We start from the raw sequence: 18468 nt of genomic DNA on the forward strand, positions 1-18468 counted from the left end.
CATACCATCTCACTGGGAATGCTTATCTCCATGCTGCTGTTTCCTTTCCTGGTCTGGTAGATACTCATTTCTGATAATAATAAAAAAAAGCCTGTCTAATTGTAAACTACAGACAATAGGAAAATAAATTTAATTAGTGAAGTATTTGCAGAATATTTTCTCCTAAGAAGAAAGCAAAATACAAAGGCCTAAAGTTCTGGTCCTAAGTAAACTTATGTAGTGTGTAGGAAGATATGGAAAAATACATGAAAATTCATAACAGGAGTTTTGAGAAATGTGTGAGTCTTAAGACATGCTGAAAGTACAAAAGAGGTGTGGTTCCTCAGGGACCAGGTTGTCAGGGAGGCATTCATAACAGAGCTACAGCGTGGGCTGTGCCTGAGGGGGAAAGAGAATGCCTTGCAGATGGTGACAACTGTGTACAGTGGCACCCTAGGGCCTGTGCATAGAAAGTTCTAGATTCCCTTGTCACACTGTGTTCTCAGTGAGTCTGTGAAATGAAGTTCATCTTATTCCTGTTCTAAAAGTAATGTTTACAATAGTTAAAACATGCACAAGAGGAGCTGTCAGTAATAACTCTCAAAGTTAGGCATGATGGCATGCAGCTGTAATCTCAATACTGTAGACATGGAGACAGGAAGATCAAGAGCTCAAGGACATCCTTAGCTTCATAACCAGTTCATGGCTATCATGAGCTACATGGATGAGACCTGTCTGCAAAACAGACAGACAAATAATGCCCCAAAGACAAGCAGGATTTTTTTTTTTTGAAACAGGATTTCTATGTGTAAACCTGGCTGTCGTGGAACTTGCTCTGCAGACCAGGCTGGCCTTGAACTCAAGAGATCTGCCTGCCTCTGCCTCCCAAGTGCTAGAATTAAAGGTATTTGCCACCACTGCCTGGGGACAAGCAGAATCTATCTATCTATCTATCTATCTATCTATCTATCTATCTATCTATCATTTATTTGTTTTTGCTTTTTAATTATACTTTCATTCAAAGTATTTTGATCATATTCACCTCTCATTCCTCCCCCTAATTTCTTCTAGAGCCACTCTTTCACTTTTAATAACTCATGGAGTCCAATTTGTGCTGTCCATATACTCCTGGGTGTGGGACTGTCTACTAGAATGTAGTGACCTGCCAGAGCTACACCTTACAAGAAACTGACATTCCCTCCCCAGAAGCCATCAACTGTCAGTAGTTCCTCAGCTAAGGGTGGGGGCTTTGGAGCCCTTCCTTAAACAGAATATTTTGATAGATACAATTTTAGACTTTTTCATTGGTATGGTATTTTATTCAAGCTAGAAATTCTGTATTTCTGACTCAGGGTGGTTTCTGAGTAATTGTGTGATTCTGGCAACACAATAGAAACCAGACCATGAGAGTCAACCACATTGTCATGAATTAGAAAAATTGTAAATTTGAATGAAGATTTAACCTATGTGTCATGGTTCCAATAGGAAGTTTCTCTCCACAGTCTCAGGTGCTGAAAGCTTGACCTCTGTTGGTGGTGGGTGCTGTTTTAGAAGCCTGTGGAAATACTAAGAGGCAGGGCCTGGTTGAAGGAAGTAGGCCATTGAATGTTGTGTGTTGCCCTGGACCTTCTTCCTATCTCCACTTGCCAGCTTCCGTGAGATGTGTAGCCATTGAACGTTGTATCTTGTCCTGGCCTCCTCCTCCTGTCTGTGCCTGCCACCTTCCGTGAGATGGGCATCTTTGCTCCACTGCATCTTCCCTGTCACCATCAACATACTAAGCCTTACCTGAGGTCCACAGTAACAAAGCCAACCAACTAAGGACTAAAACTGAGACAAAATAAATCCTTCATTGTAAGTTGTTTTACTTTACCCAATAGGCTCAAGGATGCCCTAAGAGAATAGTAAGCCCCAGGTTATGTTCCCACAGAGCAAAGGCTAAATAAGCTCCTCACTGACTGAGGACCCATCCTGGCCCTGCACCTTTACCACGAATATGCTTCCGCTGTTCTCCACTTCATGAAGTGGTACCGCATCACCCTCATTCCATAGACTCCTTCATGCCTTCTCCCTCCTGCTCCTAAGCTGAGGAAGAGTACGTATCACCATCTGCCGAGTTGACTCCTGGTTTTGGTCACATTGTGCCTTGGGATTGACTTCTGTGCATCTCCACACTTCATCACCAGTTTCCAGAAGAAATTCTCTCAGACTTCAGCCCAGTTTCTTCCTGTTGTGTTCCTGACATCACAGCACCTGTCAGCTCTCTCTCTCTCTCTCTGCATGTCAGCATGCTCTCCTGCTCACCCTTGTGGGCTCATGTGTGCTTGAGACAAGTTTCCAGCTTGGGCCACTGTCTCTGTGAGCCTGTTTCCAGGCTGAGTGTGGTCACAACAGGGCCATCTTCTGTTTTCGATGTACCTTCTCTTGACATTCCCACCAAGGTGGGTACTTGTACTCTGTGTGCTGTTTTAGATGGCTTTGTCCTTCTCTGTGCTAGGTACATGGGAGATAGACCTCCAGCAGACATTGCAGCCTTGCTAACGCTTAAGTAGTGGATGGCATCAGCATGTACGTATTTCTCTACCCTGATGCTGCAATAGGCAATGCAACCAAGTCTATACCCTAGTCCTTTAAACAGTAGTACAGCAGATGGATAGAAATGGGAAAGGCTGTGTTTAGTTTCCTCTGAGAACGGGTTTCTGGTTTCTCAGGTATGTCTGGGCCCACCCAAACAGGTCTGCTTCTGGCAGACTTGAAAAGCCCGCGATCATTGAACAGTAAGAAATGACTAGATAGCAAGAGCAAAATGGCTTATTTCTCTTCTTGAACCTGTCATCTCTTTTCTTCCCAGGATAGAATTTTAGAAATAGAATTATCTTTGATACTAAGATCATGGCTATTATTTTCTGCCAAAAATTATAGTTCCAGTATCATTTCATGATTCCCAGTGGCTAGCTGATAGAAGTTCTCTGTCTGCTTTATGGTCACATTACAATGAGGGCCTGTAGCAGTAGTTCACATTTACTAAGCATTTGCTCTATACCATGTGCTGCATTGGTCACTGTCCAAGTCTTTAAATTCATGACACTCATTTTAGGTGGATACTATTGTTATTCCCATTTTATAAGTGAGAAAACCGCAGAACAAAAGAATTCATTAGCTACCTGCCGGTCAAGTAGCCCCTAAGGAACAGAGCCATCTTTTAACCTCTATCTGACTTAAAGTCTCTGGTTTTACCATATACTATGCTTTTGTACATTTATTTTTTAGCGTTTTTTTCCTACCTGTTTTTATTGTTGTTGTTTGGTGTTTTGTTTTTGTTTGTTTGATTTAGGTTTAGATTTGTGGTACCAGATATTAAGCCTAAGGACTGATAGTAGCCAAGGGCTTTCCCATTGAGATATACCCCCACCCCTGTAATAGTTATTAACTCATACAACATAGAAATCTAGTTGTAAACTGAAATAATGAAGCTTATCGCCGTGTGTACTATGTTAAGTTTCTCCATTTCACTGATCTCATTGTTTCTCTCATTAAATTACTGAGGTAAATCATACACTTGGACTGATTGTTGCTGTTGTTGTTTTTAATATGACCACAGAATACATTTCTCACTGTCTGTGACTCCCACTCCTCATGGGCGTGCTTGTCAGTGTTGTGATAGCACGTGGGGAAGCAGATGCTTGCACTCTTGAGAAACGAAGAACTAGTTTCAGACAGCGAGACAGACCACAGTCACATGGCTCTGGCTGTCCGATCCTGGCAAATCTCCCTTGTTTCGTTTGGATCTTTATGGTTGCTACTCAGCTGGGAAGAAGTGAGGTGGAGGGGGTTAATTCACTTGCAGTTGTTAAGAGTTGTTTAAAGATACAGTCAGAGGATCATTCTAAATTGTCCGTAAGAGGTGGAGTCTAGCCCACAGTTACCCCTCTTTTCACCAGTGAAATATTTGAGATAATAGTGTCTCTTCAAGACTGACTTACACTGAAGAATAATCCAGTGATTTTCTTTCAATTTCTGCTCATCCCTTTATTTATTTGATTGATTGGTTTGTTTGTTTGTGTGTGGGTAGTGAGGTAGTACACATGTGCCTTGGCCTATATGTGGAGGTTAAAGAACAGTTTGTGGGTCCAGAGACTGAGCTCAAGTGTTCACGCCTGGCAGCAGGTGCTCTTGTCCTCTGAGCCATTTCTCTGGCCGCTCATCTCTAATATATGGTTCAGTTTCAAAATGTTTCACCAACATGTTTTCACTAAAATATCTAACCTCATCCTCTGGTTGTTCTAACAGTAAGTTTTATCTGTCTACAGGAGGATCTTAAAAAGTGAGCCTCCATATCCCCAGGAAATGAGCACTCTAGCTAAAGACCTGCTTCAGCGCCTTCTGATGAAGGATCCCAAGAAGCGTTTGGGATGTGGCCCCCGGGATGCAGAGGAAATCAAAGAGCATCTCTTCTTTCAGGTGAAATTTAGGAGATGAGTGTACTTAGCCCCCTTGGGGTCACTTCACCCTTTCACCTATACCTTAGTCCCCCAATTATTATAACAGATGCCACTTAGGAAGGACAAGAATTCTACTTGTATAGACATGAAGCAGCAGGAGTGAAGAAGATCATGGTATGGAGAAGATCATCTTCTCCATAGTGAAGTCCAACCTCTGACATCAAGGCAGGATGCTGTCAGCTACAGAGCTCAGGCTTGAAAAAATGGAAAAATTGAGTTGCTAAAATAATGCCCCTTGAAGTCTCATGTTTTTATCAGGCTTATAAAGTTGTGTTAGGCCACATTCATGGCCAGCAAGGGTTGTGTGTGACCTGCTGGTTGGACATAGCTGGTCAAGTTCTAGGTAGTGGTTTCTGTAGGTGACTTTGGGGTTTGCTCATGGACTGACAAGTTCATGAGCTGTTGTACCAGGTTTCACCTTTTGGTCACCAATTCCAGTGCCTCTTCTGTTTCCAGGAAAAATCTTAGAATATTCTGAACCTGCCTGTTTCTCAGCCAGTGTTTGTGTCGTACGTTTCCATTTGCTTTCTTTGCTCTATAACAGTGGTTTTCTTCTGAAAAAGCCAAATAACAGTATTGCACAGAACACTAGCACATCTGCCAATTTTATTTACTCAGTTTATTCCAAAAAAAAGACTAATAAATATAATTGGGGGGCCACTGCTTAGTAATTTCAGTCTAAATGGTAACCTGGAGTGGCAAGGCCTCATTTCTAAAATTCTAAACATATGCCTTCTAAATGACTTCACATACCAACAAGCATGCCCTTAATGTTTAATGGTCTAGAGGATTCATCCACATTATATGTTTTTATTCTATAAACTTTTGTATTCTCACCAGAACAAATGAACAAAAGTATAGCAAGCAAAGAAGAAACAATTATTTCAAGTGAGCTTTCATGGTGTTATTTATTGCTTTTTAAATATAAAAAATCAAGGCTGGGTGTATCTATTGCCTGTTGTGCATGAGGGCTGGGAGTGTTATCCTCATTGGAAATGAGATCTCTTTACTTCTCTCTGTGAACACGGTATTTATTTTAGTCTATCCAACCATTTTTTAAAATATTACTGTAAAACTTAAAAAGTTCAGCAACACTGAGACAAACACATTTAGAATAAAATGAACTTAAGTATTGTGCATTGACTGAGAAATAGCACTTTTTGAACAAAAATATCTTGTTCATATTTTGACTTAAAATTAACAAGTAAGTAAAATTCAAACAGAATGCCACCATTGTCTTTTTATACAACCCTTTTCTTTATTGTTCCCTGTGCTTGTGAATATTGCCGTACGTCTTTAGAATATGGAGGTATTTGTCTTCTTGATAGCTTGGAATAGTAATTTTGAGTTATGTAATTGCTTTCATTTTTAAATGATAGGGGTAGACCAGTAATCTGCTTACAAAGATCTAAATGATCTTTTCTCTGTCATGGTATAGAGGTGAGAAGAATCATAATAGCATTCAATTTTCTACATATTGAACATTCTTCTGGTAACAGCATTTCTTTAAATTACCCCTTTACTCTAGAAGTTTGTTGTTTTTAAAGATTCTTTTTAAAAATTTTAGTGTGTGTATGTGTGTGTATGCGTGCGCCAAAAGACAACTCCTGGGAGTCAGTTCTTTTCTTCAACAATGTAGGACTCTGAGGATCAAAGTCGGATTGTCATGTTTGGCAGCAAATACCTTTACTGAGCCATTTCACCTGCCCTAGAATTTGCCTTAATGTTTGTTCAGTAAATGAAGCAAAAACCATATTCCTATAATAGAAGTCATTACAGCCACGTAGAGGAATGAACACTAACTAGAGAGTTAAGATTCTTTAAGACTCAGTGGAGTGAGTACTGTCTGAGGATATTTTAATTGACAGAAGGAGCATAAATAAACAACAGAGGGTTGAATTTGAATAATACAAACTATGTCAGTTACTCAGACAGTGTGTATGGGGGGAGACAAAAGGCAGTATCTAAATATTGATTGGGGTTGAATGAGAAAAGAACTACTGTGGCAGTGCTATTTAAACCTCAAGTATAAGCAAACACTTGATTTCATAATCTGTCCAGGTGACCTAAAGGAAAGCCAGTGGAAGAGCGGAACTTAGTGAGCCCCTAAGGAGTTAGCATCACATTTACAAAATGCTTTGAAGCCCTTTATAGTAGTATTTTATGGCTTTGGGGAGTTGTTGGTTTATTTTCATTTTGACTCAATTCTTTTCTGCTAAAGCTCAGGACAAAAATATATTTTTTCTGTTATTTCTGAGGGTGATCCAGGGAGAACCAGAGTGTCTTGGTGCCCCCTAGAGGACACTGAGATTCCTGTGGTAGGATGCTACAGTCTGAAAATGGGATCCTGCTTGGAAAAATAATATTTTTAATCCTCAGTTTGAAATATGCACTCTTACTTTTAATCTCACTTATTAGTAACTAAAGTCTTAGCCAAATGTGGTGGCACACACCTTTGAAGCACTTTGTAGACAGGGCAAACAGATCTCTGAGTTCAAGGCCAACATAGGCTACATAGAGCAGTGGTTCTCAACCTGTGGGTCACAAGACCCCTAAACCTTTCACCTGGATTACCTAAGACTACCAGAAAACACAGATATTTATATTATGATTCATAATAGCAAAATCACAGTTATGAAGTGTCAATGAAGTAATTGTATGGTGGGGGTCACCACAGCATGAGGAACTATATTAAAGGGTCACAGCATTAGGAAGGATGAGAACCACTTTCACACAGTTTCAGGCCTGCCAGAGCTAGATACCCTATCTTTAAAAAAACAAAAACACTTAATCATGTTTGTTGCTCATAATGTATTTTGACTTTTGATTTCTGCTCTATCCCAATCTTCTTTTTTTTCTGCTTTAGAAAATAAATTGGGATGACTTAGCTGCCAAAAAAGTGCCTGCACCATTTAAACCAGTAATCCGGGATGAGTTAGATGTGAGTAACTTTGCTGAAGAGTTCACAGAAATGGACCCTACCTATTCTCCTGCAGCCCTGCCCCAGAGCTCTGAGAGGCTGTTTCAGGTAATACTCCAGTGTACCAGTTGTGCTTCAGAAGAGTCATCTTTCCCTAGTAAAGTGGTTTTGTTGGCATCTTAAAATCAGGGTTCTGTAATCTCTTCAATCTCTTAATCTCAGCTATGCTGAGGTACTGTCCTGAAGTTCCCACTTGCTAAATAGAAGATTGGTTAGTTTTTATGTGTTTGCTTTTGGGGTTTTTTGTTTGGGGGTTGTTTTGGTTTTTGTTTGTTTAAATGGGATATTTTGTTTGTTCCTTTGAGACACGGTCCCATTATGTAGCCCTGGCTGTTCTGGAGGTCACTATGTAAACCAGGCTAGTCTTGTACTTTCAGGAATCCATCTGCTTCTGCTTTCCTGTTGCTGCCGTCAGAGGTGTACACCCAAAATCCCAGCCTGTGTTTATTTTTTATGAGCAGATAGTCACTTTATATTTGAGAATTCATTTTTGTTGAGGCTCATCTGAAAATTATGGTGATATTTTATTTTTTTTTTACTCTAGTCTTAGAAAATTCTCCGTGTTCTCTGGACCTATATCTTCAGTGAATAATAAATCATGCATGTTCTCTAATCTTTAAAGTCTTAGCATGATGGTGCCAGATATGTAGAGTCTCTAGCCTGCAGGAAGCTCTCTGGGTTCATCTCTGGCACGGCATAAAACTGAGTGTAGTGGTACACACCATAATCCCAGCATTCCAGAGTTTCAAAAGTTCACAGTCATTGTCAGCTACACAGAAAATTGAAGGCCACCCTAGACTAAATGGAACCCTGTTTCAGATAAATAAACAATATGTTAAATACTTTGGGTTTGTAGGAGGCTTATTTATATAGAGGAACAGAGAACGATGAGGAGGGCTCAGGGAGAGAAATAACTGGTGTGATGGAGCAAATGTGAGCAAAGCACAATGGCAGGTGTAATGGTTAGTGTTAATTGTCAGGCTGACAAAATCTGCAATCAACTGAGGAGTCTAAGTAAGGGGTTGTCTAGATTAAGTTGATGTCTGAGCATGCTATGAGAGATTTTCTTTGTTTCTTTTTTAATCTTTATTTATTTTGTAGCTTTTTGAAACAGTGCTTCTCTGTGTAGACTTGGCTGTCCTGGCACTCACTTTGTAATCCAGGTTGGCCTTGAACTCATAGAGATCCGCCTGCCTCTGCCTCCCAAGTGCTGGGGTTAAGGGTATGAGCCACCACCACCCAGCAGAGAGATTTTCTTCATTGGGTAAACTGAAGTGGGAAGACACACCTTGAACTTGGACAGAGAGGGTAGGTCCTGTTCTGAATGAAAAGGAGAAGGGATGCTGAACATAAGTATTCATTATTCTCTGCTTCTTGACTCTGAGTACAATGTGGCCAGCTGTCTGAAGCTCTTGTTGCCGTGACTTCTGCAGTGATGGACTGTAACCTGGGACTTTGAGCTAAAATGAGCCATTTCTCCCCAAGTTGTTCTCGCCAGAGTATTGTTCAAGGGTTTAGTTTTAGTGGTGTGGGTGTGGGTGGGCGCATGTGGGCACAAGTGCCCATCGAGGCCATAGGAAATTGCTGGGTCCCCTGGGGCTGAAGTTACAAGTTGTGAGCTGCCTGATATGGATGCTGGGAACTGAGCTCAGGTCCTCTGAAAAAGTAGTATGCACTTTTAATTACTGATTCATTTCTTCACCCCCTCTGAGTATTTATTTATTTATTTATTTCAGAGTGTTTTATCACAGCAATATATGTGTGAAAATTTTATAATAAAACACATTGTTTTGTATCTTTAAAATGTTAAAAATAAAGAATTTTTTCTCAGGGAAGTTTCTTTATCAGATAAGATACTCTGCCTATTGAACTGTGTCATAGTTCTACTTCTCTGACCACTGTGCCATCCAGAGGGTGACTCTTGCTTGCTTGCCTATGTCACTGGAGTACCTGGCCAACCATGTGTAGATGTTTGTTGGCAAACTAGTAAATGTCGTTGCACAGAGTAACCATCCATCATTTATCACTGGCTTATCATATCATTCTCCCACTGGGCTTATTATTTTTCCAAAACTCAATTTTAAAATTATTTATTGTAAAACACAGAATGCAAATCTAATAATTGCTAAATTAGAAATAAACCTTAATGAAACTTGTTATTTTTCTAGTATGAAACACTACTTGGACCACTTAATGTGATGTGTCTTTTTTGAAGTCAGTTGAATTTATAAATCAATATTATCATCAATGCAAAAAAATTGCAGGTTTGCATCAGATTTGGGGGGTAGAATAGGAAGTCTTTCTATCTTTATTTTTGAACTGACCTAGTTCTACCAGAAGATGGCATTGTCTCCTCTGAAAAGCATTTTTCTGTTAGTTAATGCTGTATTTCAGATGAAAGTAAAATGATCTCATCTGACCATTTTTCCTGAGAAGAAATCATCACAATCGAGACTGTGTCTAACTGTGAAACTACAAATCTTTGTTCTTTACCATTTCTTCTTTTTTTTTAGGGTTATTCCTTTGTTGCTCCTTCTATCCTTTTCAAGCGTAATGCAGCTGTCATAGATCCTCTTCAATTCCACATGGGAGTTGAACGTCCTGGAGTAACAAATGTTGCCAGGAGTGCAATGATGAAGGTATATAGGTGGGGTTGCCTCAGTGATACATTTATGGTTTGTATGACCGTTTAAATACTAATTGATGTTTTTAAGTCCAGTAAAGTTAGTTGATTATCATGGAACTGAAGGGCAGTTTTAGAAAATGAATAAGTAGGTAGAAATAGCCATGTTTTCCCTAGAGGATTGTTAACATCAACTCGAATGAGCTCCTTTTTACAGTGATAGAGTACAGTGTATCTTGAACAAATATATACATAAGTATATAAATATACTAACTGAATTTTAAAGATTAAATGTATTACATTCAAATTTGCTGATGATTTACTTCATGCTAATTGATAGCTTTGCATATCTTTTGTGTATTACTATTAATCTTTTATTAAATTAAATGATGTTGATTTCTTATCAGGACTCACCTTTCTACCAACACTATGACCTAGATCTGAAGGACAAACCATTGGGAGAAGGAAGTTTTTCGATTTGTCGAAAGTGCGTACACAAAAAAAGTAACCAAGCATTTGCCGTCAAAATAATCAGCAAAAGGTATGGTCAGTCCTAGTGATTCTTAGGTACTTAAACCACTCAGTGAGTTTTGTAATTTAAGATTATGGAGAAGAAATCAACTGTATATTGTAAGGCCTTTATACACAGGCTTAATTAACCATTTACCTTATTAGTTGGCCCCCAAAACATATAGCATTAGGATTTTCTGAAGAATGCAATCAATTGTGGATATAAATCATAATCTGTTGTGTTTTGTGGGAGAATTTTCTTGTGGTGATGATATATCTAAACAGATTTACAGACTTCTTTTAGTTGAATATTTGAAATATTGTTCTCCAAAACTATTTAGCCTCTGGTAGCTTTGAGAACAGGGAGCGAGCCAGCTAGCTGTTCTGGCCATGGATTATTACCTTCATGATTGCATAACATTACCAAATTGTCAGGCAAGAAGAGCATCCATTTCTTTGTATGACTAGTTCTTTTCTGACTCAGAGGGAAATTTTTCTTTTAAAAAGAGTTTGACTTTCCTGGTGGGTGGTATGATTCATTACTTCTGTGGAGATCTCATTTTGAGACTTTGACAAAGGTAGTCTATGTACCCTGTAAATAAAAACAATTAGGGATGGGGTACTGGTGTACAAATCCACTGGTAGAGACACTTAGATGTTAACTGTTTGGTTTTGCAGGATGGAAGCCAATACTCAGAAAGAAATAACAGCTTTGAAACTCTGTGAAGGACACCCCAATATTGTGAAGCTACATGAAGTGTTTCATGATCAGGTATTTCACAGGCTTCCTCAATCCATGCACATGTACTAGTTCGTATGTAGGGTTCTTATTGGTACAGCTGAGTGAGAATCAGCAACATGTAATATCACCCAGTCACTAAGAAGGAAAGAGAAGCCAGCACACACTGTCTCACCTCTGCCTCAGGTAATCCTTCCACTGTGGTGGTAGATTGTTTATGGTTTAGTAAAGCTTGCCTGAAGATTCAGAAAGCAAAGTCAGCCCCAAGCTATAGAGATCAGGCAGTGGTGGTACACACCTTTAATCCCAAGACTCAGGATTAAGGGGTAGATGGTTCTCAGTTAGTTCAAGACAACACTGAGCTACACGAAATATAGCCAGTCCTAAAGAGAAACAGCTCACACAAAGATGATCTCAGCACTTGGGATCACACGCCTTTAATCTCAAGACTCATGAGAGAGATTTAAGACAGGAACAGGGGTTCAGAGGTGGCATTCATTCTCCAGCCACACTGAGGATAGGAAGGCATTGAGTCTTTAGCCACATTGAGGAGAGCATAGCAGATGAGTGAATCTGAGGAGCAGTGAAGTCTGGAGCAGTCTGAGGATCGCCCCTTTGGTCTGAGCTGAGATAGAGGTAAGAGCTAGTAGCCAGCTGCTTTGCTTCTCTGAAACTTGAATCCCAGTATCAGTCTCTGGGTCTTTCATTTTTTGTGTTAGGTTCCACTTCCACTTGCCTCTATTGCTGCCATATTAACATGGTGGATGCCTGAGGGGCAAGCACTCAGTGTGCCACTGTTGCAGATTGCAGTGTGCTTATTGTGAGTGCAGCTGCCACCCACCATCATGTAATCAGTGCATATTCAACACTTGGTGATTTTAAGCCTTCAGCATTCTTTTCATGTCTAGCATCAAACAGTCTCTTAAGCCCAATTGCTGCAAGCTAAAGCACAAATGGGAAGCAGAAGACAAAGATGCTCCCTTGCATCTTGCTCCAGGTGGCAACATCTGCTCAGCCTCCAGGACAGGTCCTTCTGTGTTCTCTTCTACCCTTAGTTCTGCTTTCCAACAAAGTCTCACATGGAATCTTGTCACTTGGACATGGGAGAGAGCATCACTGTGACAGGTCCATAGCACTTCTCAGTTTCCTCCATTGCCACCTCCCATGCCTGAAATTGCTCCATTTCAGTATTATTTTCCCTGACACTGGACAAGCATCACAGACTTCTCAGGACAGCATTAAGGCACAAATGCCAAAACTTGTCCTGGTGAATGTTTTGCTCTAATTTTATCAACAAAGGATCTGAATCCTAAAGGTCATGAGACTTGTACCAGGGTCACAGTGGGGGAAAACCTGGTAGGGAGAACCTGTTCCAGGCACGGCACTCACCATTGTGTTGCTATGACATTCTTGACTAGAATAGCTGGGACCTGGTTCTGAGTAGCACAGCTGAGAGTGACTCATCATGGTGATATCAGGTAGCAGCAGGAATACATTGTAAATACAATTTTTGCTGCCTGTTATGCAGCGTGTGGTGCAGGCACTGCAAACCCAGAAAACAAAAGTCAGAAGGTCAGTAACAGTTTCACAGTTTGTTGATGGTGAAGCTGGTATCTGAGCCCCATCTTTCCAACTTCAGAACCCAACAAACTTTTAATGACTTTGCTCTGCTATCTTAGAGGAGGCAAAACCAGCCTTTTTATGTCAAGTAATAAATGTCTAAAATGGGTATCATTGTCTCCCTCCTCTTGCTCTCATGAAAATGGATGCTGAGAATGCTTCCCTTGCCACTCCACTGCCGGCTCAGATTCTCATGGGAACAGTGAGACCCCTGTCCATTCCCAGCACACAGTAAAATATGGTGTCCTGTTGGTGCAAATACAGAGAAAATTAACCTCTCAATCAAGAAACTGATGGTTGACCCCAGACATCCCCACCTGTAGTTTGGCATCTGTGACCCTCACTGTTTCTCAGCCCAGACATTTGATCTTGGATCTTCTGACTAACGTCTTATCTCAAGAATTACATCCCTAGTTTTTTAATTTATGTTACCAGTTGATTTTTGGCAATTTTTAAGGATTCAAGAGTCACTAGAATAGAAATTTTCTTATGATATAATGCTACATGTAGTGTTATAAATATTATAATAATTCTGTTATGCACTTACTGAAATATGTTTAGTTTTTCCCATGATAATGACATGATTAATTCTCATATCTATACAGTCCTATTTTCAACTAGTGGTGGGTCTTCAGTCTTCAGCAGTACAGGAATGCAGCTCATTGTGTGTGCCATGATCTGTTTTACATCCTGTGTGTTCCTAATTGCTGCTATAACCACAAACTCAATATGCTCACTCTTTAAACAATGAATGGAGGTAACAAGTCCCAAATTAGTCTTACTGAGTTACAGTCAAGGCGAAGATAGGGCTGGCTCCTTCTGGAGACTGAGGGACAACTTGTGTACTTGACTCCTAGCCTCTGGAGACCACTCATTTTCTTTGGCTTGCTGTCCTTCAATGCAGTATTCTACTCTTCAGTCTCTTGCTTAATCTCATACCTCATATGCTGATGAATAATTCAGGGTAATCATCCCATCTCAAGAATCTTGATCATAGGGTCTGGAGAGATAACCCAGTGGCTAAGAGCACTGGCTGCCCTTTCAGAGACCCTGGGTTGAATTCTGAGAACTCATGCAGTCCCATAGGATCCAGTGCCCTCTGCTGGTGTGAAGACACATATACAGACAAAACACACACACACACACACACACACACACACACACACACACACACACACACACACACACACACACACACACACACACACACATCTTAATCATGGGCTGGACTTGGTGGCATACAATCCCAGCACTCAGAAGGCAAGGATAGGCAGATATCTTAACTTCAAGTCCTGCCCTGTCTACATAGTGAGACCCTGTCTCAGAAACATTAAACAACAGCAATAAAGAGTCTTAATTACATCTACAAAGTTCGTTTTGCCCTCTAAGATAAAAAACACAGGTTTAGAAATTAAGATATGGCTATCTAGAGGCCATTATTCAAGGTGTAGCTTTTCTTATTACCTACATTTTATTGATAAGGAAAGGTCCTAGAGTTTATAAAGGTAAAACTAATTCTGAAGATCATTTTTTTGGTAGCTACTGTGCTATTTTCTTCAAAGAGATAATGCAAAGCATAGTAAATATGTAACAAAATTTTGAAACAAGATAATGCCAGTAGAGTCAAACACAGTTGTTTTAAATGAAACACACACACTGAATTATGGATAATTGCAGTGAATATATACAGGAATCCTGTAATTAATCTTTGAGCCCTGAAATTATCAAACAAAGTAAACTTTCAGTTAGATGAGTGTCAGCAGTTGCATGTAACACTAGTTGGTAATTCTCTGGATCATTTCCCATAGATTATCAGATTATTGTCAGCTCAGTTCGTATTTTTAAAATGAAAATATAAAAACTCAAGAGAGAAGGTTAGAATAGAGTTCAAATAAAAGGAAATGAATTAAAAGATTGAAGATTTTGCTGAAATACTTGAAGGATTTTCATTGCTAAAATAGAGTTCAGAAAAGCTCCATCATCCTTTAGCTCTTTGTTCTAAATACAGACTTTGTTCTAAATGACTGTTGTTGGTTGTTTAAGCAGGGATTATTTAAATGTACTGATCAGTAAATACTCTGTACAGAAATACGTGTCTACACCTTTCAGAAAGGCCCTGCATTATTCTTTTTCTAGCTCCATACATTTCTCGTGATGGAGCTTCTAAATGGGGGAGAGCTGTTTGAGCGCATCAAGAAGAAGAAGCACTTCAGTGAGACTGAAGCCAGCTACATCATGAGGAAGCTCGTTTCAGCCGTGAGCCACATGCACGATGTTGGAGTAGTGCACAGAGACCTGAAGCCTGAGGTAGGACAGTGGCATCCCTGCAGCTCGACCTGCTGTCATTCTTAGCTGCCCTCACGTAGTTGTCAGGCTCTCTTTCTCTAGTGCCAGGAAGTAAACACTGGGAGATGTTTCTTAGGTTGTTTTTATTTTTTTTCCCATTCTCTTTTCTGTGTCAGTCTAAAATAAGTTTGTCCTCTTTTTTTTTTCCTCTTGCCAGCTGATCATCTTGAGATTATATTTGTAAGTGTGAGAGCCTTTTATGGGAAAAATACTTCATGCAACAGTTGTATACTAAAAATAGCAATGGAAAATTTTGTGGCAAAAAATAATAGCCCTTCTATATGTATTCCATCTTAGAAAGTTTGTTCTTTTGATGATGTATTTTGAAACCTTATTTTTCACATTTTTAAATCAAATTGATAGCTCCTAAACAGCAATGTACATAATTCTATTCTGCATAGTTACACATGAAGAATTAATAAAACTGTCCTCTGCATGTGCGTCTGTATGCTTGCACAGTGTGGTATTTATAGACCTGAAGAGCAGTGCAGAACAACGGCTTTTTATACTTCTTTCAGAAGGTTAATGAAGAAGTTTTAACTCAGAATGATCCATTTTTGGTATCAAAAATATGAAAATTCCTCCCTTTTTAAAAACAAGTAATAATGAAACTTTAAAAACAAAAAACAGTGACTTTTAAAAAACCAATTAATCATTCTTTACTGTATGAGAAATTACACATATTTCTGATCTAAAATAGAACATTATTTTTAGTTCCCATGTGATTGTAATATATTTTCAAGTCTATTTAAAATGTTAAAGAGTTTGATATTCCTTTTTATTATACCAGAAAAGAATAACTCTGTAAAAGCAATTTTGTCTTGTACTTAAATTATTAAAAGTTATTTTTAAAATGGAAATACGTGCATTCAAATGCACAGTTACTCCTCTGTATCTGTGGAGGATTGGTCCCTAAACTTCCTTCATATATAAAAATCTAGGAATACTCAGTATCTTACATAAAATTGTATGTTATTTTCATACAACCTACATGTATCCTTTTTTAACTTTAAATCCTCTCTTTAGATTACTTACAGTATCTAATTTGATATAAATGCTATGTAAATAATAAATAGTTTCCTAAGATATATTGTATATCTTAGGAAATAGTGACAAGAAAAAGTTTTTAATTGTTTTGTGGGTTTGGGGTGTTTGTTTGTTTGTTTGTTTTTTTAAAAAAAGATTTCTTTCTTTATTTTGTGTATAGTGTTCTGTGTGCACATATGCCTGCAGGCCAGAAGAGGTCAACAGATCCTATTAGGGATGGTTGTGAGCCATCCCTAATTGGGAATTGAACTCAGGACCTCTGGAAGAGCAATCAGTGCTCTTAACCACTGAGCCATCTCTCCAGCTCTGTTTGTTTGTTTTTTAAGGTTTTAATCCATAGTTGCTTGAACTCACACTTAATGGTCCTCAGAAATACAGAAGGCTGGTTACAGTTGGCTTATTCCTTTAATGGTGTTAAATTTCTGTTATTTCAGTTATTCACATTGCTAGTAATTAATCAAAAGTGACTGTGTCTTATGAACTTGCAACTATGATAGCTCCCTTTCTGCTTCCTTCATCATAGTTCTCACTCTCCTACGTAACACCCACTGAAAACATGGTGCTCTGTGCCTCGGAGATTAGCTGTCTATTTTTAAATGTGAAAGCACACCACTTAAATGTTTGCTTGATAGACAAGGAACAAGCATGTAACTTTTTAATGGAAAAGATCTGTTCCATGACTGTATAGAACTCATTTTCACATGTTTTATTCTTTGATATCTGGCCATCTGTCATCTCATGAGCCTCAAATGAGGCACATGTCCTCTGCAGCAGAATTTAAATTTGTCTTCTACTTTCCTGATAAAAAAGATACTTCTGTAGCTTGAAATGAAGCAAAATTGTTGGATTATACAGAATGTTCCACCACCATTTTATTCTTAAACTAGGTTTTAGGAAAGTAAAAATGTACCTTTGAACTAACATTTTCCTAACCATAGCTCTCACTTTGACTTTTAAATGGCAGAGTATATTATTTCCAAACTAAAAGTTTAATCTCTTTCCCATGCAGCATTTAGGTTTGACTATTTTTGGTAGATGGTTAAATGACATTCCTTCCCTGCATAGACATATCTCTTAAGTTCTAGGTGAGAATCAGACAAATTTAGAAGCTGGCTGACATTCTTAGGCTGCTTTGTAGTCTTCATATTGATCCTCTTAAGAGATTAAGAAAAGTTCTCTAAATGATAGTATTTCCAGGCAGAAATTGAAGCAAAGCTAGAAGTAGATGGATGGTTCCTCCCTACCATTCCTGACCATGTTCACACCTCATATAGAGCTGTCCTGACACTGCACTTCCTACCTGGGGGCAAGAGGTGGGATGTAAGTAGTGTGCTCGATTGAATTCAGGCCAAGGAAGTCCTTTGCTAGCTTTAGTGGGATAAACTTACCGTGTCCAGCGTCTTGGCAGGCAGGCCCTGTGGAGATGGAGCCAGATGTGCTTCTCCTAAGATGGGTAGCTGGCACTGTAGAGACCCTTAGGTATGACTGCTCAAGGACAGATACCTCCCAAGCAAACCCCTGTGAGCTATGACTTCTGTTGTCAAAAATTGATGTCTTGGCATTGTATGACAGAAAATTTAAGAAAACTGTTCAATTTTTTTTTTTTTAACTTCCTCGCACTTCTCTGCCTCTTGCTTTTTTTACATTAACTTTAAGGGTTTTCCTTACTTTTTATAATTTCGTAAGTGAGCACTATTTACATCATTTCCACTCACCTTCTCCACTCACCTTCACTCCAGCCACCATATCCCCTTCACTCCCTCTTTGATTGAAACTGAATAATCTGTCAGAGGGCTCATCCCTGGAGAAGACTGGTTCTGTTTTCCCTTTCTCAGCAGCCATCAATTGACTGTAGCTCTTCGTCTAGGACTGGGGCTCTGTGAGATTTCCCTCATCTACATTGAAATATCAACTGGTGGTATCACTGCAGGTCTTGTGTAGGCAGTGGTTTCCAACCTGCCTAACCATCTTCTTTTTATAAGGAAAACATTAGGAAATGTTCTTTATTTCAACTAGGTGAGCAAGAACGTAAATGATTGTTCCAGAACTGGAATCCTTTAATCACTATAGGAGCATAAACAACGTGTCTTAAAAACAAAATAATCAGAATGAAAAGTCAAAA

The 18468-nt window shown here is 39.2% G+C and overlaps 1 protein-coding gene across 11 annotated transcripts in view; it reads left to right on the forward strand.

The window, feature by feature from the left end:
- The window catches only part of Rps6ka5 (ribosomal protein S6 kinase A5), a 156887-nt gene that overhangs the window by 120617 nt on the left and 17802 nt on the right, over positions 1 to 18468 (forward strand). For all 11 annotated transcript variants that reach the window (XM_027419112.2, XM_027419114.2, XM_027419113.2 and 8 more), the window contains 6 exons: positions 4290 to 4440; positions 7348 to 7509; positions 9975 to 10100; positions 10492 to 10625; positions 11273 to 11366; positions 15090 to 15260. In XM_027419112.2, the coding sequence (XP_027274913.1) occupies positions 4290 to 4440; positions 7348 to 7509; positions 9975 to 10100; positions 10492 to 10625; positions 11273 to 11366; positions 15090 to 15260 (838 nt within the window). The remainder of the gene's footprint in view (positions 1 to 4289; positions 4441 to 7347; positions 7510 to 9974; positions 10101 to 10491; positions 10626 to 11272; positions 11367 to 15089; positions 15261 to 18468) is intronic.

The sequence above is a fragment of the Cricetulus griseus genome, chromosome 5 (assembly GCF_003668045.3).
Source record: "Cricetulus griseus strain 17A/GY chromosome 5, alternate assembly CriGri-PICRH-1.0, whole genome shotgun sequence".
NCBI lineage: Eukaryota > Metazoa > Chordata > Mammalia > Rodentia > Cricetidae > Cricetulus > Cricetulus griseus.